The following is a 23483-nucleotide window of genomic DNA, read 5'->3' on the forward strand; positions in this document are numbered from 1 at the left end:
TCTGTGTTCCTGAGGGCTGCTCGCTTCCTGTCTGTGTTCCTGAGGGCTGCTCGCTTCCTGTCTGTGTTCCTGAGGGCTGCTCACTTCCTGTCTGTGTTTCTGAGGGCTGCTCACTTCCTGTCTGTGTTCCTGAGGGCTGCTCGCTTCCTGTCTGTGTTTCTGAGGGCTGCTCGCTTCCTGTCTGTGTTCCTGAGGGCTGCTCGCTTCCTGTCTGTGTTCCTGAGGGCTGCTCGCTTCCTGTCTGTGTTTCTGAGGGCTGCTCACTTCCTGTCTGTGTTCCTGAGGGCTGCTCGCTTCCTGTCTGTGTTCCTGAGGGCTGCTCGCTTCCTGTCTGTGTTTCTGAGGGCTGCTCACTTCCTGTCTGTGTTTCTGAGGGCTGCTCGCTTCCTGACTGTGTTTCTGAGGGCTGCTCGCTTCCTGTCTGTGTTTCTGAGGGCTGCTCGCTTCCTGTCTGTGTTCCTGAGGGCTGCTCGCTTCCTGTCTGTGTTTCTGAGGGCTGCTCGCTTCCTGTCTGTGTTTCTGAGGGCTGCTCGCTTCCTGACTGTGTTCCTGAGGGCTGCTCGCTTCCTGTCTGTGTTCCTGAGGGATGCTCGCTTCCTGTCTGTGTTCCTGAGGGCTGCTCGCTTCCTGTCTGTGTTCCTGAGGGCTGCTCGCTTCCTGTCTGTGTTCCTGAGGGCTGCTCACTTCCTGTCTGTGTTTCTGAGGGCTGCTCACTTCCTGTCTGTGTTCCTGAGGGCTGCTCGCTTCCTGTCTGTGTTTCTGAGGGCTGCTCGCTTCCTGTCTGTGTTCCTGAGGGCTGCTCGCTTCCTGTCTGTGTTTCTGAGGGCTGCTCACTTCCTGTCTGTGTTCCTGAGGGCTGCTCGCTTCCTGTCTGTGTTTCTGAGGGCTGCTCACTTCCTGTCTGTGTTCCTGAGGGCTGCTTGCTTCCTGTCTGTGTTCCTGAGGGCTGCTCACTTCCTGTCTGTGTTTCTGAGGGCTGCTCGCTTCCTGTCTGTGTTTCTGAGGGCTGCTCACTTCCTGTCTGTGTTCCTGAGGGCTGCTCGCTTCCTGTCTGTGTTCCTGAGGGCTGCTCGCTTCCTGTCTGTGTTTCTGAGGGCTGCTCACTTCCTGTCTGTGTTTCTGAGGGCTGCTCGCTTCCTGACTGTGTTTCTGAGGGCTGCTCGCTTCCTGTCTGTGTTTCTGAGGGCTGCTCGCTTCCTGTCTGTGTTCCTGAGGGCTGCTCGCTTCCTGTCTGTGTTTCTGAGGGCTGCTCGCTTCCTGTCTGTGTTTCTGAGGGCTGCTCGCTTCCTGACTGTGTTCCTGAGGGCTGCTCGCTTCCTGTCTGTGTTCCTGAGGGATGCTCGCTTCCTGTCTGTGTTCCTGAGGGCTGCTCGCTTCCTGTCTGTGTTCCTGAGGGCTGCTCGCTTCCTGTCTGTGTTCCTGAGGGCTGCTCACTTCCTGTCTGTGTTTCTGAGGGCTGCTCACTTCCTGTCTGTGTTCCTGAGGGCTGCTCGCTTCCTGTCTGTGTTTCTGAGGGCTGCTCGCTTCCTGTCTGTGTTCCTGAGGGCTGCTCGCTTCCTGTCTGTGTTTCTGAGGGCTGCTCACTTCCTGTCTGTGTTCCTGAGGGCTGCTCGCTTCCTGTCTGTGTTTCTGAGGGCTGCTCACTTCCTGTCTGTGTTCCTGAGGGCTGCTTGCTTCCTGTCTGTGTTCCTGAGGGCTGCTCACTTCCTGTCTGTGTTCCTGAGGGCTGCTCCCTTCCTGTCTGTGATTCTGAGGGCTGCTCGCTTCCTGTCTGTGTTCCTGAGGGCTGCTCCCTTCCTGTCTGTGATTCTGAGGGCTGCTCGCTTCCTGTCTGTGTTCCTGAGGGCTGCTCACTTCCTGTCTGTGTTTCTGAGGGCTGCTCGCTTCCTGTCTGTGTTTCTGAGGGCTGCTCACTTCCTGTCTGTGTTCCTGAGGGCTGCTCGCTTCCTGTCTGTGTTTCTGAGGGCTGCTCGCTTCCTGTCTGTGTTCCTGAGGGCTGCTCCCTTCCTGTCTGTGATTCTGAGGGCTGCTCGCTTCCTGTCTGTGTTCCTGAGGGCTGCTCACTTCCTGTCTGTGTTTCTGAGGGCTGCTCCCCCCCCTGAGAGAGAAAGTGCCTCCCTACCCCTACTTACCCCCCCTGCTACACAATGGGCCCTGGAGATTTATAGTTTGGCCAGTTTCATTTTGCAGGGGGGGGGGGGCTATACTCTTATGTTGCTAAGCAACAAGCACTAGTGACCCCCTCCGAGACAGAAGGTTTAGAGACCAATATATACTGTATAGCAACGACTGTCCACAAAAAACGGTTTGTCTGGCATTGGGGAAAGAATATTTAGTCATTAATTTAGGGGTGTGAAAGAGTTAACCTGCCCTGGGGGTCCCATGGGGGTAACCAATGCCCTGCGGGAGGGGGGAGCAGTTCCCAGCTGTATTGTGGATATTCTCTAACTGCCCCTCAGTGTAGGGCGGCCATCTTTTCTCCCCAACTATACTGCCCTTAGCGTCTGGGGTGGGCAGTGATGTCACTTGGGGGCGGGGTGATGGCATAATTGGGGCTGCTAATAACCCCCCCACGCGCCAACGCTATGCAGGGGGGATTAGGCACCCAGTGGGGACCCTTTGGAGGATGTAGGGGCCCTGGGGCGGCAGCGGGCTGGGCAGGGAAATGGCCAGGGTAGGGGCGGGGCTCTGGTTATAGGGGGTGTGACTTTACTGGCAAATACCTGCCTGGTAGGGATGCACCAAATCCTGGATTCGGTTTGGTATCCGGCCAAGATTGGGCCTTTATCAGCAGGATTCGGCCAACTCCATGCCTTTGGCCAAACCGAATCCGAATTCTAAAAATCTTGTGAATTTTTGTCACATAAACACAGAAGCTGAAAACTTTTTCTCTTTAACCCTTCCTTACCCTAACTTGCATATGCCTGTGTCTGTCAGACGTGTCAACTCCCCCAATTTCCCCAGGGGTCGCCCAGTTTCGGACCCCTTTTTCCCGTTTTTTCACCTGTTATTGCGTTTTTTTTCCTATCAGATTCCAATGTGTGCATGTGCAGTAAGCATGCAGGGATCGCGCCGTGATGTCACTTCCGCTGATGTCACATGATGATGGGCAAATCGCCGCCGTACCCTCGCTGGGGTTGAAACACTGGTGCCCAGATTTAGCCTGGCGAGGGGCAACCTATTGATCTCTCAGCGGTGTTTCTGCACATGGCCAGTAGGTGTCACTGTAACAGGATTTTAAGGCCTTATCTATTGTATGCAGCTACGGCGGGGGCAGCCTCTGCAGAACTTTGCCAGGTTCTCTATGCATGGGCCCCAGAACCCCTCAGTGACTGCTAATATCCTTATCATTTACAGTAGGGGGTACATTATCCCGTATAATACATGAGTGATACTCAGAGTTCCCTGTATAACTCAGCCTGCAGCCTTGTGCCTTTATATGGGGGGCACAGAACCCCTCAGTGACTGCTAATATCCTTATCATTTACAGTAGGGGGTACATTATCCCTTATAATACATGAGTGATACTCAGAGTTCCCTGTATAACTCAGCCTGCAGCCTTGTGCCTTTATATGGGCACAGAACCCCTCAGTGACTGCTAATATCCTTATCATTTACAGTAGGGGGCACATTATCTCTTATGATACTCAAAGGAACCTTCAAAGTCAGTTTTATTTTCTATAAATGTTCAGTAACAGACGACGCCGTGCTGGGGGGCGCTAGCAGAGGCAAGTGGGGGCCCTATATAACATTAAATAAGGTTGATAGCTGAGTGTAGGGGGCAGAAGTGGCCATAGTAGGAGTTAAAATAGCATTTCATTAGTATAGTTTTGCTGACAGTGGGTGCTGGTGGGGGCCAAGGCACTGGGCCAGTGCCCTTTCTACCCATTCACTAAAGCAGGGGGGTCAAACTCAATTGCACAGGGGGCCAAAATTCAAAACACACTTTAGGTCGCGGGCTGAACAGGATAAACATTTATTGAACTCACTAAAATTCAGTTGTCTTTGCTCTTATATCATTTTATCAGAGCTGGAAACCTGGCATCTGTTTTTTGGTAAGAAGTTTGTTTATGTACCTGTGCCAGCAGCCATATTATTGCCCCATGTACCTGAGCCAGCAGCCATATTATTGCCCCATGTACCTGTGCCAGCAGCCATATTATTGCCCCATGTACCTGTGCCAGCAGCCATATTATTGCCCCATGTACCTGTGCCAGCAGCCATATTATTGCCCCATGTACCTGTGCCAGCAGCCATATTATTGCCCCCATGTACCTGTGCCAGCAGCCATATTATTGCCCCGTGTACCTGTGCCAGCAGCCATATTATTGCCCCCATGTACCTGTGCCAGCAGCCATATTATTGCCCCATGTACCTGAGCCAGCAGCCATATTATGCCCCATGTACCTGTGCCAGCAGCCATATTATTGCCCCATGTACCTGTGCCAGCAGCCATATTATTGCCCCATGTACCTGTGCCAGCAGCCATATTATTGCCCCATGTACCTGTGCCAGCAGCCATATTATTGCCCCATGTACCTGTGCCAGCAGCCATATTATTGCCCCATGTACCTGTGCCAGCAGCCATATTATTGCCCCGTGTACCTGAGCCAGCAGCCATATTATTGCCCCGTGTACCTGAGCCAGCAGCCATATTATTGCCCCCATGTACCTGAGCCAGCAGCCATATTATTGCCCCATGTACCTGAGCCAGCAGCCATATTATTGCCCCCATGTACCTGAGCCAGCAGCCATATTATTGCCCCATGTACCTGAGCCAGCAGCCATATTATTGCCCCATGTACCTGTGCCAGCAGCCATATTATTGCCCCATGTACCTGTGCCAGCAGCCATATTATTGCCCCATGTACCTGAGCCAGCAGCCATATTATTGCCCCATGTACCTGAGCCAGCAGCCATATTATTGCCCCATGTACCTGAGCCAGCAGCCATATTATTGCCCCATGTACCTGAGCCAGCAGCCATATTATTGCCCCCATGTACCTGTGCCAGCAGCCATATTATTGCCCCATGTACCTGTGCCAGCAGCCATATTATTGCCCCATGTACCTGTGCCAGCAGCCATATTATTGCCCATGTACCTGAGCCAGCAGCCATATTATTGCCCCATGTACCTGTGCCAGCAGCCATATTATTGCCCCATGTACCTGTGCCAGCAGCCATATTATTGCCCCCCATCTGTCCCTGTGCCAGCAGCCATATTATTGCCCCATGTACCTGTGCCAGCAGCCATATTATTGCCCCATGTACCTGAGCCAGCAGCCATATTATTGCCCCATGTACCTGTGCCAGCAGCCTTATTATTGCCCCATGTACCTGTGCCAGCAGCCATATTATTGCCCCATGTACCTGTGCCAGCAGCCATATTATTGCCCCCCATCTGTCCCTGTGGCAGCAGCCATATTATTGCCCCATGTACCTGAGCCAGCAGCCATATTATTGCCCCGTGTAACTGTGCCAGCAGCCATATTATTGCCCCCATCTGTCCCTGTGGCAGCAGCCAACACTATATATTAGCCAATTTGGCAGCCCCAGCAGCAGCAGCAGCAGCCAAAAAATCAAGCAAGCGCCAGAACTCCCGGTTTCTCCCGCCAGCTCTCTCTGTCTCTGCCGTTTGAATGACGGCGAATGCGCGCGCCAACCCTACGCGCATGTGTCACAGCGGGCCGGATATAATTACATGCTGGGCCGGATGTGGCCCGCGGGCCGCCAGTTTGACACATATGCACTAAAGCATCTGCTTTGTCCCACCCCATGGGGAATTCCTGATCCAAACTGCCCCACAAACACCCACTTCTGTGAACTACCCCGTCCCCATCACAGTGAGGTGAAACCATCATCCAATCACTGTCGGTGGGCGGGGTTTAGCTTGGAAATAAAAACCATGTTTCCCACCATTTCTCCTATAGCAGAAGAGACTTCTGAGAGCACCGTCCTGGTTACTGTAAGTAGCCGCTTCCTTCTTGCCCCTGATGTCACTTAATTACCCCCCTTTGATTATAATGCCTTCCTGACACACTAGATGTTCATAATATGCAGTTGTTTAGTTTGCCCTGCCCCTGCCAAGCTTTCCTATGGCAAATAATAGGCACCTATACAGGGGGGGGCAGATGATACAGAGTAACCTCATGGTGCTGATGGTTTCTAGGGAAAGAACATAGAGGGTTGGATGTACTTACAGACAGGAACGTTGCTGATGGTGATGGAGGCAGCTGCTGCAGTCCTTACATTAGGCTCCGCCCCCTAGGAGATCTTTAAGCCCCCAAATTCATTGCTGAGCAGTTTCCCTTTGCCCCCTTGGTCCTCCCTATTATTCACCCTCTCTCTCACCCCTTTCCTCTGCCCCGCTCCTTCATCTGCCCCATCATTACATTCCTCCTCTCCCTCAACGGAATTCTCTTTCAGTTTCATTTCTTACCCTGTGCCGAGTTTTCCCTCCCCTTAAGGGCGTAAGACACCGACAGACGTGTGTTTGTGAGTAGATAAATATACGATTATACTTTCCCGCAGTCATAAAACCCCGCCTCCTTATCTGCCGCCTCCTGCTCATGTCACTATTTTGCTGTTATTTGTCACATTTTTGACTTTTATTGGACCAAAGTCCGTTAGTAGGAGAATATTCCAAGTAGTATGGAGCCACATATTCTGATGCCCCGCCCCTAAGATATAAGCCACACCTACCTGAACTCAGCGTGACTCATCATGGCTGACAACTTCGTAAATTATATGACACACGTGTTTCCCGCCATTTCTGAACTCTGACTCATCATGGCTGACAACGCCCTAGATTACATCACTCTCGCGTTTCCCGCCATTTCTGAAGCAGGAGGACAAGCCTGCCGTTTAGGTCGGTGGCGAGTCATGAAGAGTTTAGGGATGAGGGGTTGGTGTAGAGGCTTAGGGCTCTGCAGTGACACGGGAAGTCAAGCTGGCGGCACCGGTTCGATTCCCACTGTCAGCTCCTTGTGACCTTGGACGAGTCACTTAATCTCCTGGCGTCCCAGCACCTTCATTTCTATTGGTCACGACGGCACGACTATTAATAAGGGCAAATATCTCATCTGTGCTTGTATTGCTGGATGGTTGGTTGGTGCACTTGGTGTAAATATGTGGGAGCAGGAGTGGAGGAGAAGTTGAGCGCGGCTAGCCCGGAAATCGTCTGAGCGCCCCCACGTGCAAGCTTCTTTAAATATCCAAGATGACGCAGGAGGGTGGAGCCCTCCTGCGTCATCTTCGATATTTAATCAAGCTTGCACGTGGGGGCGCTCAGACGATTTCCGGGCTAAAAAAAATATATATTTTTTTTATTTTACCAAGTTTTTTAGTCAATTTCAACAAAAAAAAAAAAATTCCCAAAAATGTTCAAGCCCGACATTCCTCCTGTGTTATCTTCCATATTTAATCAAGCTTGCACGTAGGGGCGCTCAGACGATTTCCGGGCTAGCCGCGCTCAACTTCTCCTCCACTCCTGCTCCCACATATTTACACCAAGTGCACCAAAAAAAATTTTTTTTTTCATTTATTTTACTAAATTTTTTAGTCAATTTAAAAAAAAAAAAAAAAAAGATTTCCCAAAAATGTTCAAGCCCGACATTCCTCCTGTGTTATATTCTATATTTAATCAGGCTTGCATGTGGGGGCGCTCAGATAATTTATGGGCTCAACTTCTCCTAAACCCCTAAATGTTTTTGGGGTTTTTTTTTTCCAGTTTACAGTTCTTAGTCACTTTAAAAAAATTAAAAAAATATATATAATTTCCCCAATTTTTTTTATGAAAAACATTTTCAACAACAACCAAAAAAAAAAATTGTTCCCGAAAATGTTCTTTTCTTAGTATTTTTGTAAAAAAAACAACATTTACGGTTTAGTACATTTTTAAAAAGCAAAAAAAACACCTTATTTTTGTAGCTGGGAACAGGATTCCATGATTTTTATTAAAAATCAAAGATGATGGAGGGTGTAGTAAAATATTTATTAATTTACTTGATTATTATTATTATTATTATTATTATTTTTAAAGCATATCACTCCCAAGGAAAGTTCTTATATGGATTTTTAACTATAACATTTAAAAAAAAAAAAAACTTTCAAAAAAATCTAAAATGGTTAAATAAAAAAATGTCATTCAAATTTCATGATTTTATAATGAACTTTTTTCTAAAAAGAAAAAAAAATAACTTTTTTTTTTTTTTTAAATATTCTTTATTTTGTAACAAATAATGGGGGTACAGAAGGGAAGAAGGGAGGGGTAATCAGACAATTAGTTACAGTATATATGTATTATCAGTACAATCATGACAATAGGTGTATCCCTAGTACATCAATTTATCTATCAGATATTCGTTTTATTCAGGGGCGGGCCAAGCCGACCGGGCGCCCTAGGCAACCCGGTCGGCCAACTCCGCCCACCTCCCCGCTCCCCCCCCCCAATGGCGCTGACAGGGTTTTTTTTCTATCTGGGGTGACATTTAGGAGAATCGTCACGGGCTCTGTGTCTTGGATCGGTATCTAGGTGATGCTGTGTATATCTGAGATGATCTTGCTCCAAAATAGTTTCAAGTGGGGGCAAGAGAACCAGATGTGGAGGTGTGTTCCTACATCTGTTTCGCACCTCCAACAGAGGTTTGAACTATTATTATACATTTTTTTAAGTTTCGCGGGTGTGTGGTGCCATCTAGTGGCCAGTTTGTAATTCATTTCTCTTATTCTTACTGCTCTTGCTGATTTGTGGATTGTCGTAAAGATTTTTTCCCATATCTGTTCAGTTAGTTCTGTTTCAAGGTCTTTTTCCCATTCCTGTTGGAATGATTGTTTAGATGTGGTTATGTTTGTAGTGAGTAGTTTGTATAATGTCGAGATCGCTTTATCTATGGGGTCTGGTTTGTCTAGTAGGCTTTCCCATGTTGTTAATGGTCTGTTCCAGTTCCTATTTTTTGTTTTGGATATGTAATGGTGGAGTTGGTGGTAGTTCCATATGTCTCGGGGTGTTTGGCCCCAATGTTTTTGTATTTCAGCTAGGGGGAGTACTTTGTCGTTTTTAATAAAGTCTTTTATCTTGGTGGGTTTCTCGTCTTTCTCCTGCCAGTTTTTAAAGGTTCCTTTATCCATACTTGGAGTAAAGGCGGGGTTTTGTGATAATGGTTGTAGTATATATGGGGATGCGGTTAATTCCTTACTTTGTCTGTTTTTGAACCACCATCTAAACGTGGGGCCTATCAGGGGGTGGTTTTTCATGTCTTTATTTATCAAGGGTTGGTCAGTCCATAAAAAGTTTGTGAGAGGTGTTTCTGAGCTCATTCTTTCTAAGGCTACCCAGGGTTTCTCGTTTATAGCCATGGACCAGCTTTTTATTCTTGCAAGGTGGATCGCTGCATAGTAGCGCTGAGGGTCGGGGAGTGTGAGCCCTCCCAGGGTCGGACTGGGGGGTGCAGGGCCCACCGGGTGCCCCAGCCGCGTCCCCTAACCCCCCCAGGGGCCCCCCTAACCCCCTCGCAGTGCCCCCGCCTGACGTCCTCCCCAAGCGTGTATAAATTGAACGCGTCGGGGAGGAACAGTCAGTAGCGGGGAGCGCCGGCAAATGTCGGACTAGGCCGCTGGGGCCCACTAGGGCCGGGGCCCACCGGGATTTTTCCGCATTGCGGGACATTCATGGAACTATCCGGCACAGCGCGATGCGCTGGCTGTGGCCGGATGTACTTGCTTCTTCTGCGGCTTCCCTTCGTTATGCCTCTCCTTGTGCAGCGCGACAGGCCCTTTTATAAGGTTGCGCCTGTGGGTGTGACATCATTACGCAGGGGGCGCAACCTTATAAAAGGGCCTGTCGCGCTGCACAAGGAGAGGCATAACGAAGCCGCAAAGCTATATGGCTACAGGTTGGGAATGTCTGGCTTTCAATTTATCCGCCTGTGGGAGGTACTATGAATGGGCGGCTACTGTGATAGGGGGACACTTTGTATTGGGGGGTACTGTGTATTAGGGGCTACTGTGTATAGGGGCACTGTGTATTGGGGGCTACTGTGTATTGGGGGGTACTGTGTATAGGGGCACTGTGTATTGGGGGCTACTGTGTATAGGGGCACTGTGTATTGGGGGCTACTGTGTATTGGGGGCACTGTGTATAGGGGCACTGTGTATTGGGGGCTACTGTGTATAGGGGGCACTGTGTATGGGGGGCTACTGTGTATTAGGGGCTACTGTGATAGGGGGACACTTTGTATTGGGGGGTACTGTGTATTAGGGGCTACTGTGTATAGGGGCACTGTGTATTGGGGGCTACTGTGTATTGGGGGGTACTGTGTATAGGGGCACTGTGTATTGGGGGCTACTGTGTATAGGGGCACTGTGTATTGGGGGCTACTGTGTATTGGGGGGTACTGTGTATAGGGGCACTGTGTATTGGGGGCTACTGTGTATAGGGGGCACTGTGTATGGGGGGGCTACTGTGTATTGGGGGCTATTGTGTATTGGGGGCTACTGTGTATTGGGGGCTACTGTGTATTGGGGGGTACTGTGTATTGGGGGGTACTGTGTAGTGGGGGTACTGTGTATGGGGGGGCTACTGTTTATGGGGGGCTACTGTGTATGGGGGGATACTGTGTATAGGGGGCTACTGTGTATTGGGGGATACTGTGTATGGGGGGGGCACTGTGTATGGGGGGCTACTGTGTATGGGGGGGCTACTGTGTATAGGGGGCTACTGTGTATGGGGGGATACTGTGTATAGGGGGCTACTGTGTATTGGGGGATACTGTGTATGGGGGGGGCACTGTGTATGGGGGGCTACTGTGTATGGGGGGGTACTGTGCATGGGGGGATACTGTGTATGGGGGGGTACTGTGTATGGGGCTACTGTGTATGGGGGGCAAAACTGGTAGATAGTTATAACTCACTTATAACTGACTGCCTTCTCTCTATATTTGTATTTATATGTAGGAGTTGCTATATTGTTTTCCTTAGGTCGTACAGGATGAGGGTATAGCACATTTTCGTTTGATCCCGCCATTTCACCTATATAAAATGGGGTGTGGTAATTGGGGCGTGGCCACAAAAGGGGGCGTGGTCAAAAAATTGCCGCGCTGCGCGCACCAAATCTTTTTGTCCCTCTTTTCATTTTTCGAATGTTGGGAGGTATGGTGTAGCTAGAGCATAGTTGTGGGTCTTTTCCTTGTTTAGGGATTATTGTGATATGCGCTTCCATTGCTTGTTTATGGAAATTGTGTCTGTCATCTATATAGTTATTGCACATTAGGGGGCATATTTCTTTCTTAAAGGATTTGTAGTATAGTGCGCTGTAACCGTCTGGGCCGGGGCTTTTTCCTGTCGGTAGGGAATCTATTGTTTCTGCTACTTCTTGGGTTGTGAATGGGTTGCCTAGTGCAGTGTTTTTCAACCTTTTTTGGGCAAAGGCACACTTGTTTCATGAAAAAAATCACGAGGCACACCACCATTAGAAAATGTTAAAAAATTTAACTCTGTGCCCAGCAGCAGTGCCCCCCTAGTACATTGGTGCCCAGCAGCAGTGCCCCCCTAGTACATTGGTGCCAAGAGCAGTGCCCCCTAGTACATTGGTGCCCAGCAGCAGTGCCCCCCTAGTACATTGGTGCCAAGAGCAGTGCCCCCCTAGTACATTGGTGCCAAGAGCAGTGCCCCCTAGTACATTGGTGCCAAGAGCAGTGCCCCCCTAGTACATTGGTGCCCAGCAGCAGTGCCCCCCTAGTACATTGGTGCCAAGAGCAGTGCCCCCCTAGTACATTGGTGCCCAGCAGCAGTGCCCCCCAGTACATTGGTGCCAAGAGCAGTGCCCCCCTAGTACATTGGTGCCAAGAGCAGTGCCCCCCTAGTACATTGGTGCCCAGCAGCAGTGCCCCCCAGTACATTGGTGCCAAGAGCAGTGCCCCCCTAGTACATTGGTGCCAAGAGCAGTGCCCCCTAGTACATTGGTGCCCAGCAGCAGTGCCCCCCTAGTACATTGGTGCCAAGAGCAGTGCCCCCCTAGTACATTGGTGCCCAGCAGCAGTGCCCCCCTAGTACATTGGTGCCAAGAGCAGTGCCCCCCTAGTACATTGGTGCCAAGAGCAGTGCCCCCCTAGTACATTGGTGCCAAGAGCAGTGCCCCCCTAGTACATTGGTGCCCAGCAGCAGTGCCCCCCTAGTACATTGGTGCCCAGCAGCAGTGCCCCCCTAGTACATTGGTGCCAAGAGCAGTGCCCCCCTAGTACATTGGTGCCCAGCAGCAGTGCCCCCCTAGTACATTGGTGCCAAGAGCAGTGCCCCCCTAGTACATTGGTGCCAAGAGCAGTGCCCCCCTAGTACATTGGTGCCAAGAGCAGTGCCCCCCTAGTACATTGGTGCCAAGAGCAGTGCCCCCCTAGTACATTGGTGCCCAGCAGCAGTGCCCCCCTAGTACATTGGTGCCAAGAGCAGTGCCCCCCTAGTACATTGCTGCCCAGCAGCAGTGCCCCCCTAGTACATTGGTGCCAAGAGCAGTGCCCCCCTAGTACATTGGTGCCAAGAGCAGTGCCCCCCTAGTACATTGGTGCCCTGCCTAAGGCACACCAGGCAACATCTCGCGGCACACTAGTGTTTCTCTTTGTTCAGTAGATAGTGAGGGTAGGTTTGCTTGTTTTATAAAGTCATCTATCACCTCTATTTCCTTTTTTGGTGCTGTTGGAGTCGGCAGTTTGTAGAGTGTTTGGTAATATTCTTGGAATGCTTTTGCAATATTGATTGTGTCATGGTGTGTTTTCTGCTTAGCATCTTTGATCGATAGGATATGTGTTGTGGGCTGCAATTTCTTAATCATATTAGCAAAATGTTTAGTGCATTTGTCCCCTAGTTCGTAATATTAAAAATAACTTTTTTTAATGAAAAGATTTTTTTATTAAAGTCAAAACTTTTACTAAAGAAATTGGAAGAACTATTTACTTTTTTTTTTAAAAATGTATTTAATTAAAATAGGCAAAACTTCATTAACTGTTTTTGGGAGTGATATGCCATTCTTTAGGGGAAATTTTATAGAGGGGGAAAAACGGAATTTTTTAAAAAAGCTAAAACTATAAAAGAACAATTTTGGGAGCGATGAAATGATTTCCCTGTTTATTGTGCTTAAATATACAGGACGGGGTTTATCATAAAAAAATTAAAAAAAACTCATCGCCTCCAAACAATATACTATATCTAAAAATGTTTTAGCCCACAAATCAGTTTGGTTGTTTCAGGAACTTACCATCTCCCCCTACGTAGTTGAGATCCTGGAACAACCAAATTGCTTCTTAACCAGCGATGGAGAGACAGGAACTTGTTAACTCCACACGTACTACGACTCATGACCATTGTAGAACCAATGTCAGTGGTACAAATTATCTTGTGGGGGGACCTTAGTCTTTGAGTGACAAGACAACATGGGAGTTGGGTTGGAAGAGCATTTCGCTGAGGAACCCTCTACTTTGTGTTATTCTAGTTGACATTTGTGTCGGTGGGAGTGGCGACATCCTCATTCTGTTGAAGGGGAGCCAGTAGGAGAGACAGGAACTTGTTAACTCCTACGACTCATGACCATTGTAGAACCAATGTCCGTGGTACAAATGATCTTGTGGGGGGACCTTAGTCTGTGAGTGGCCAGGCAACATGGGAGTTGGGTTGGAAGAGCATTTCACTAAGGAACCCTCTACTTTGTGTTATTCTAGTTGACATTTGTGTCGGTGGGAGTAGAGGCATCCTCATTCTGTTGAAGGGGAGCCAGTTGGAGAGACAGGAACTTGTTAACTCCTACGACTCATGACCATTGTAGAACCAATGTCCGTGGTACAAATGATCTTGTGGGGGGACCTTAGTCTGTGAGTGGCCAGGCAACATGGGAGTTGGGTTGGAAGAGCATTTCGCTGAGGAACCCCCTACTTTGTGTAATTGTAGTTGACATTTGTGTCGGTGGGAGTGGCGACATCCCCATTCTGTTGAAGGGGAGCCAGTAGGAGAGACAGGAACTTGTTAACTCCTCACGTGCTACGACTCACGACCATTGTAGAACCAATGTCAGTGGTACAAATTATCTTGTGGGGGACCTTAGTCTCTGAGTGACCAGGCAACATGGGAGTTGGGTTGGAAGAGCATTTCACTGAGGAACCCTCTACTTTGTCTTATTTTAGTGGAGACATCCTCATTCTGTTGAAGGGGAGCCAGTTGGAGAGACAGGAATTTGTTAACAACTCGCATACTACGACTCATGAGCATTGTAGAACCAATGTCAGTGGTACAAATGATCTTGTGGTGGGACCTTAGTCTGTGAGTGACCAGGCAACATGGGAGTTGGGTTGGAAGAGCATTTCACTGAGGAACCCTCTACTTTATGTTATTTCAGTTGACATTTGTGTCGGTGGGAGTGGAGACGTCCTCATTTTGTTGAAGGGGAGCCAGTTGGAGAGACAGGAACTTGTTAACTCCTACGACTCATGACCATTGTAGAACCAATGTCCGTGGTACAAATGATCTTGTGGGGGGACCTTAGTCTGTGAGTGGCCAGGCAACATGGGAGTTGGGTTGGAAGAGCATTTCGCTGAGGAACCCCCTACTTTGTGTAATTGTAGTTGACATTTGTGTCGGTGGGAGTGGCGACATCCCCATTCTGTTGAAGGGGAGCCAGTAGGAGAGACAGGAACTTGTTAACTCCTCACGTGCTACGACTCACGACCATTGTAGAACCAATGTCAGTGGTACAAATTATCTTGTGGGGGACCTTAGTCTCTGAGTGACCAGGCAACATGGGAGTTGGGTTGGAAGAGCATTTCGCTGAGGAACCCTCTACTTTGTCTTATTTTAGTGGAGACATCCTCATTCTGTTGAAGGGGAGCCAGTTGGAGAGACAGGAATTTGTTAACAACTCGCATACTACGACTCATGAGCATTGTAGAACCAATGTCAGTGGTACAAATGATCTTGTGGTGGGACCTTAGTCTGTGAGTGACCAGGCAACATGGGAGTTGGGTTGGAAGAGCATTTCACTGAGGAACCCTCTACTTTATGTTATTTCAGTTGACATTTGTGTCGGTGGGAGTGGAGACGTCCTCATTTTGTTGAAGGGGAGCCAGTTGGAGAGACAGGAACTTGTTAACTCCTACGACTCATGACCATTGTAGAACCAATGTCCGTGGTACAAATGATCTTGTGGGGGGACCTTAGTCTGTGAGTGGCCAGGCAACATGGGAGTTGGGTTGGAAGAGCATTTCGCTGAGGAACCCTCTACTTTGTGTTATTCTAGTTGACATTTGTGTCGGTGGGAGTAGAGGCATCCTCATTCTGTTGAAGGGGAGCCAGGTGGAGAGACAGGAACTTGTTAACTCCTACGACTCATGACCATTGTAGAACCAATGTCCGTGGTACAAATGATCTTGTGGGGGGACCTTAGTCTTTGAGTGACTACACAACATGGGAGTTGGGTTGGAAGAGCATTTCGCTGAGGAACCCTCTACTTTGTGTAATTGTAGTTGACATTTGTGTCGGTGGGAGTAGAGACATCCCCATTCTGTTGAAGGGGAGCCAGTTGGAGAGACAGGAACTTGTTAACTCCTACGACTCATGACCATTGTAGAACCAATGTCCGTGGTACAAATGATCTTGTGGGGGGACCTTAGTCTGTGAGTGGCCAGGCAACATGGGAGTTGGGTTGGAAGAGCATTTCGCTGAGGAACCCCCTACTTTGTGTAATTGTAGTTGACATTTGTGTCGGTGGGAGTGGCGACATCCCCATTCTGTTGAAGGGGAGCCAGTAGGAGAGACAGGAACTTGTTAACTCCTCACGTGCTACGACTCACGACCATTGTAGAACCAATGTCAGTGGTACAAATTATCTTGTGGGGGACCTTAGTCTCTGAGTGACCAGGCAACATGGGAGTTGGGTTGGAAGAGCATTTCGCTGAGGAACCCTCTACTTTGTCTTATTTTAGTGGAGACATCCTCATTCTGTTGAAGGGGAGCCAGTTGGAGAGACAGGAATTTGTTAACAACTCGCATACTACGACTCATGAGCATTGTAGAACCAATGTCAGTGGTACAAATGATCTTGTGGTGGGACCTTAGTCTGTGAGTGACCAGGCAACATGGGAGTTGGGTTGGAAGAGCATTTCACTGAGGAACCCTCTACTTTATGTTATTTCAGTTGACATTTGTGTCGGTGGGAGTGGAGACGTCCTCATTTTGTTGAAGGGGAGCCAGTTGGAGAGACAGGAACTTGTTAACTCCACACGTACTATGACTCATGACCATTGTAGAACCAATGTCCGTGGTACAAATGATCTTGTGGGTGGACCTTAGTCTTTGAGTGACCAGGCAACATGGGAGTTGGGTTGGAAGAGCATTTCGCTGAGGAACCCTCTACTTTTTGTAATTCTAGTTGACATTTGCGTCGGTGGGAGTAGAGAAATCCTCATTCTGTTGAAGGGGAGCCAGTTGGAGAGACAGGAACTTGTTAACTCCTCACGTGCTACGACTCACGACCATTGTAGAACCAATGTCAGTGTTACAAATGATCTTGTGGGGGGACCTTAGTCTTTGAGTGACTAGACAACATGGGAGTTGGGTTGGAAGAGCATTTCGCTGAGGGACCCTCTACTTTGTGTTATTCTAGTTGACATTTGTGTCGGTGGGAGTGGAGACATCCTCATTCTGTTGAAGGGGAGCCAGTTGGAGAGACAGGAACTTGTTAACTCCTCACGTAGTACAATTCCTACGACCATTGTAGAACCAATGTCAGTGGTACAAATTATCTTGTGGGGGGACCTTAGTCTTTGAGTGACCAGGCAACATGGGAGTTGGGTTGGAAGAGCATTTCGCTGAGGAACCCTCTACTTTGTGTTATTCTAGTTGACATTTGTGTCGGTGGGAGTGGAGACATCCTCATTCTGTTGAAGGGGAGCCAGTTGGAGAGACAGGAACTTGTTAACTCCTCACGTACTACGATTCATGACCATTGTAGAACCAATGTCAGTGGTACAAATTATCATGTGGGGGGACCTTAGTCTTTGAGTGACTAAACAACATGGGAGTTGGGTTGGAAGAGCATTTCGCTGAGGAACCCTCTACTTTGTGTTATTCTAGTTGACATTTGTGTCGGTGGGAGTGGCAAGTACGAATGAGTCCGAATACTAAAAATTCATAGTTTTAGAACTGTGCGTATTTTCTACAAAATTTTTGTTAATTTCCGCAACTTTTTCGTACTTTCCGACAAAATCATATTTGTCGCAACAAGTACAAAAGTTTCATTATTCATTCAAGCTTCAGTATCGTGACTTTCCTTGGGCCAGGATCTTGTGATCTTCAGAAATTATCGTATCCAATCCGAATTTTTCCCAATCGGGATTCGAATGAATCGGCCCCTTAGTCTTAGAGTGAATTTTTAAATCTATTTATTCATTTTTTTTCCTTTTTGTAAAATTATTTTCCAGAATGGATGTAATATGAGCCCAGTCTGATAAGGGTATTTCTTTAACCAGTACTTCTTCTACTTTTCAGGAAGGCTAATAGAAGATTGAAGCAGCAAACATCAGGGTGATCGTCACGGCATTCTTACTACTGCTTGCGGCTCCACCAACCATAACGACGCTTGCACATGGTCTTTCTGAATTTATGAACTCATACAGCCCAAGAGTTATATTCCATGGTCCTAGAGTGAAGGGTTCTAACCACTAGAAGAAGTCTGATACTACACCAAATTAAAGACTGAAGATCTAAGACAATTTAAGCAGATCCTTTTATCAGAGATGAGCGGTCGAAGATCAGGCAGACGTGGCACTAGATATCACCAGCGCCTACGCATGGAAGCAAGAAGGAATATGATAGTCAGCAGAATCATAAGAAACCGTAGACGTTCTGCATTGGCTGTACCTGGGATTACTAATGAAATTCACGAACCTGCTATTCCTTCTGTATTGGAGAATACCCCAGAAATGTCTGCTTCTTTTAGTGTACCTTCTATATTGGAGAATACTCCCGAAATGACTTCTACTCTTCTTGGACCTTCTGTATTGGACATGTATCCTCATGTACCTTCTGAAGTGGAGAATCCTGCCATGTCTGCTTCTCTTCCTCTACCTTCTATATTGGAGAATACCCCCGAAATGACTTCTACTCTTCTTGGACCATCTGTATTGGACATGTATCCTCATGTACCTTCTGAAGTGGAGAATCCTGCCATGTCTGCTTCTCTTCCTCTACCTTCTATATTGGAGAATACCCCCGAAATGACTTCTACTCTTCTTGGACCATCTGTATTGGACATGTATCCTCATGTACCTTCTGAAGTGGAGAATCCTGCCATGTCTGCTTCTCTTCCTCTACCTTCTATATTGGAGAATACCCCCGAAATGACTTCTACTCTTCTTGGACCATCTGTATTGGACATGTATCCTCATGTACCTTCTGAAGTGGAGAATCCTGCCATGTCTGCTTCTCTTCCTCTACCTTCTATATTGGAGAATACCCCCGAAATGACTTCTACTCTTCTTGGACCTTCTGTATTGGACATGTATCCTCATGTACCTTCTGAAGTGGAGAATCCTGCCATGTCTGCTTCTCTTCCTCTACCTTCTATATTGGAGAATACCCCCGAAATGACTTCTACTCTTCTTGGACCATCTGTATTGGACATGTATCCTCATATACCTTCTAAAGTGGAAAATCCTGCTATGTCTACTTCTCCTCCTCCACCTTCTATATCGGAGATTACCCCCGACATGACTTCTAATCTTCTTGGACCTTCTGAATTGGACCTTCCTCATGTACCTTCTGTAGTGGAGAATCCTGATCACAGGGTTCCTTGTATCGCATCTTCTCAACTGGAGACCATTCAAAAAATGTCTACTCAACCTTCTGTTCCATCTGCATTGGAGAATATTCATCCACTTCTGGTTTTGGAGAATACACCTAAAATATCTGCAGATACTATACAAGATAACAATCCTGAAATGGATATACTTACTGTTCCTTCTGTACCGGATAAGTCCTCAAAAATATCTCTGCCTCCTCCATCAGAACCAACTGTACAAGAGAGAAATGGCGAAATATCAGTGGTACCTGTAGCAAGACGTTCACAGGATGAGGATGGCGATGCTTCAACATCTTCTGTAGATCATTCACCAAGTGTGCACCATCAGAATTCCAGGTCAGAAGAGACTGAAACTCCCACACAGTCGCTAGGAAACAATGCAGATGCTCTGGTGCATTTAGAACGTATTCACCACTATGAGCGAGAACGTGCCCGTTTTAATGTAGTAGAAATCACCGAGCATTTCCGCTTTGCGAACTTGGAAAGAGTAGTGTCTTTCAATGCAGCACTACAGGCCATACACACCGCTGTCCAGGATTTACTGAACAGTATACTGCCCAGGATTGGATCCAATGATCGTGTACAGCTGCGACTCAGCGGGGAAGGACTCAGAGATCCATTATATTCATTTCGAAGATCTAATACGGAGTTCGACGCTCAATCATTTCTGAACAACGTGGAGAAGATGTTACAGAGTAACAGAGAAATCCTTTCTAATAGTGTCTTAAAACTTCTTGTCATCATTGTGAAGAATAAAGAAGGTGGAGCAAATGACAGAAGATCTCTCAGTTCAATTCCTGCCAGTGATTTAATTAAAAAAAAAAAACGCTGGCTCTTCGATTTTAACAACCACGAAGGTAACCTGTGCTTGGCCGCCAGCGTCTGTGCACTGATGAGTAAGGACCTCCCATCAGAGGCTACGCTGCTGCAGAAAGCAAAGGAGATTCATGATGCTCTGAAGATCCCAGCCAATCAGTTAGTCGGTTTTAGTGACATTCCAGATTTTGAGAAACATCTGCAGGTGACCATTAAAGTCATCTACCATAATTACGGTAAATGGACATTTTTCCAAACCAACAACCCCTGCAAAGAGCCAATTATATTCCTATTGCTGCACAGGGGACATTACTATGGGATTAAAAAAATAAACTCATTTTGTGGCTACAGTTACTTCTGTGAATACTGTAACACGCAGTTCCACGGCAAAGATCGTCATTCGTGCAAGTATTTTTGCAAGGCGTGCCACAGGCGAGACTGCTCTGAGGTGACAAAAGTAAAGCCAAGGTGTAATAACTGCCGTGTTTTTTGCCGTTCACAAGAATGTCTTCAACTGCACAAAACCCTCGCTGGCTCGGAAAAAGTCCCGTGCAAGGAAAAACGATATTGTGACAAATGTGGCCGTTACACCGTTAGTAACCACGATATAAATAAGTGCAAAGGTCAGCAGTGTCAAACTTGCCTCCAACACGTGGAAACCTTCGTTGGTCACCAGTGTTTCATGAGAAAAAAATCACCGGCAACTTCAGACAAATACATCGTTTACGATTGCGAATGTACGCAAGAAAATCGCATTCACGTTCCGAATTATATATATGCCGTAAAACTGGATTCTGAGCAGTTCTGGGAGTTCCAAGGTCCCGACTGCCTGAAGAACTTTAGAGAAACATTTATACAAAAGAAGTTTGCCGGGTTTTCTTTCATAGCGCACAACGCCGGCAGGTACGATGCCTACTTTGTGGTGCAGGAGCTGCTCAAAGAGAACATCAAGCTGGACTTTCTAGCAAAAGGCGGAAAACTATTGTGCGTCACGGTGACCGATTTCAAGATTCGATTCATTGACTCTTTCAATTTCCTTCCCATGAAGCTTAGCAAGCTGCCAAAGGCCATGGGATTTCAAGATTCCAAGGGATATTTTCCGCATTTCTTCAATACAGAAGAAAACCAAACCTACGTTGGTCCAGTGCCTTCCCCTGAGTATTTTGGGCATGAGAATATGATGCCGGATGAAAAAGACGATTTCATGGTTTGGTACGAGGAAAACAAAAATTGCCAATTCGATTTTCAGGCCGAGCTTAAAAAATATTGCCGGCAGGACGTCGGTATCTTGAAGCAAGCTTGTGTCTGTTTCAGGAATAGGGTGATGGAGATGACAAAGGAAGAGGACCCAAAGAACCCGGAAAAGACAATACAAGTAGACCCCTTTCAGCTCACAACATTGGCCTCAGTGTCCATGGCCATGTACAAGTTTAAATTTCTCCCTGAAGATACAATAGCGATCCTGCCCGCGGACAATTATCAAAAAAGGCAGAAACGATTCTCAACGCCGTCCATCCAGTGGTTAATGTACATCTCTCACAAGGAAGGCATCACAATACAACATGCTCTGCAAGGTGGCGAGAAACGGGTTGGTTACTATTCCTTGGACGGCTTTGCTGAAATCAGTGGAAAGCCAACTGCTTTCGAATTCCACGGTTGTTTCTACCACGGCTGCCCCCAGTGCTACAATAAAGATGATTTTAATCCGGTTACGAAAACCACCTACGACCAACTGCACTACAAAAAGGAGCTCAAAAACGATATTCTACAATCCGAAGGGTACGAAGTTCAAGAGATCTGGGAACACGAGTGGAAACAGTTACTAGAAAAAGACGAGAATTTGCAGAATTTCCTGCAGGAAATGAACTTTCCTGAACCCCTTGAGCCCCGGGATTCACTTTATGGCGGTCGTACAAATGCGGTAAAACTGTACCACAAAGCAGCCCCCGGAGAGAAGATACTTTATTATGATTTTACCAGTCTCTACCCCTTTGTTAATAAGACAAAAGCCTACCCTGTGGGCCACCCAGTTATTTACTACAAAGAATTTCAGGATATTGGTACATATTTTGGCTTTGCCAAAGTAAAAGTCTACCCGCCCAGAGGTCAATTTTTCCCGGTCCTTCCAGTAAAGATGAACGAGAAGCTCGTGTTTCCTTTATGTCGCACTTGCGCCTCCAACGGTCAGACCTCAGAGTGCCAGCACAGTGATGAAGAACGGGCGCTGACGGGAACCTGGTGCACGATGGAAATTCAGTTGGCCGTGAAGAAGGGCTACCAATTGTGTGAAATCTATGAAGTTTGGCATTTCGAACAACGAACCGACAAACTGTTTGAGGAATACGTGAACTTACATCTCCGGGACAAACAAGAGGCGTCGGGATATCCGAATGGGTGTGACGATGAGAAAGAAAAGCAGGAGTATATAAGCAAATATAAAGAGAGAGAAGGGGTGACGTTACGCCCGGAGTATATCGCTGTTAACCCGGCAAGAAGGCAAATCGCTAAATTGTTTCTGAATTCCCTGTGGGGCAAATTTGGGCAAAAAACGAACCTACCTAATACAACAGTCGTCAGTGACCCAGGTCAGTTTCTTCGTTACATGTTTTTACCAGAGTACGATGTGTTGTCTCTTGAGTTCATGGACGAGGAGACAGCCATTATCCAATGGAAATACGCCAAGAGTGGTCCCGGCATCTCACGTAATTCCAATATTTTTATCGCTTCCTTTACCACGGCCTACGCCCGGCTGGAACTATACAACGTCCTGGACAAGCTACAGGAGAGGTGTTTGTACCACGACACGGACTCGGTGATCTTTATCAGCAAGGAGGGCGAGTGGGATCCACCACTGGGCGATTATCTAGGAGAACTTACCAGCGAACTTCCGGCCGGCACACACATTGTCGAGTTTGTCTCTGCCGGACCCAAGACCTACGCCTACAAGTTGTCCAATGGTAAAACGTGCCTGAAGGTCAAGGGAATAACCCTAAATGCCTCGACTGTCCAACACCTTCACTTTGACTCACTGAAGGATCAGGTGTTGGACTTCTCCGAACACTCGGACCCTGAGGAACAGAGGACCATCACTGTACAACAGCCGGTAATTGCCAGGAATAGATACTGGCAAATAGAAACCCGCCCCCTGCGCAAAACGCTAAAGTGCGTTTACACGAAACGCCAACTTACAGACGGCTTTACTACTTTGCCATTTGGGTACTGACCTCGAATGTGGACCTGGAACCCAACCCGTTGGTGAATCCAAAATGTGCTTTTGTTTTCTAGAATTGTAAATTCATGTTTTTATACACAAAAATCTGCTAAATGTGTAACTTTCTGTACAATGGGGTCTGAAATGGGCGTGTCCTAATAACACCGCATATAACTATAGCATTTTGCAATATATCTGTCTCTTAGTAACGTAGAATATATTCAATTTCTATCTTTTTGAAAAATGTGCAAGATTATCACAATCAACATTTAATGAAACTAAATATTTGAAGGAAAGAGAGATTGGCATTCCAGTACCCAGAGGCACAAAACAGCCCCCCCGCAGCCCAAAAATAGTGACTGTCTGTGGCACCTTACAGCCCCCCGGGCAATTCCCAGTACCCAGAGGCACAAACAGCCCCCCCAGCCCATAAAATAGTGACTGTCTGTGCCACTTACAGCCCCCCTGGCATTCCCAGTACCAGAGGCCAACAACAGCCCCCCCAGCCCAATAAATAGTGACTGTCTGTGGCACCTTACAGCCCCCCTGGCATTCCCAGTACCCAGAGGCACAAACAGCCCCCCCCCAGCCCAATAAATAGTGACTGTCTGTGGCACCTTA

At 47.5% G+C, this 23483-nt stretch overlaps 1 protein-coding gene across 1 annotated transcript; it reads left to right on the top strand.

The window, feature by feature from the left end:
- Window positions 1–2842: 2842 nt before the first annotated feature.
- Window positions 2843–23151, top strand: LOC116409665. Its single transcript, XM_031898444.1, has 2 exons — window positions 2843–3214; window positions 17524–23151. The coding sequence occupies exon 2, from the start codon at window positions 17772–17774 to the stop codon at window positions 22872–22874; it is 5103 nt and encodes a 1700-aa protein (XP_031754304.1). The 5' UTR covers window positions 2843–3214; window positions 17524–17771; the 3' UTR covers window positions 22875–23151.
- Window positions 23152–23483: the final 332 nt, after the last annotated feature.

This window comes from Xenopus tropicalis, chromosome 3 (genome assembly GCF_000004195.4).
Source record: "Xenopus tropicalis strain Nigerian chromosome 3, UCB_Xtro_10.0, whole genome shotgun sequence".
Classification (NCBI taxonomy): Eukaryota; Metazoa; Chordata; class Amphibia; order Anura; family Pipidae; genus Xenopus; species Xenopus tropicalis.

What these genes read in the sequence shown, in the direction of transcription:
- LOC116409665 (XM_031898444.1), top strand. Translation starts at nt 17,772, where the DNA reads ATGAGCGGTCGAAGATCAGGCAGACGTGGCACTAGATATCACCAGCGC.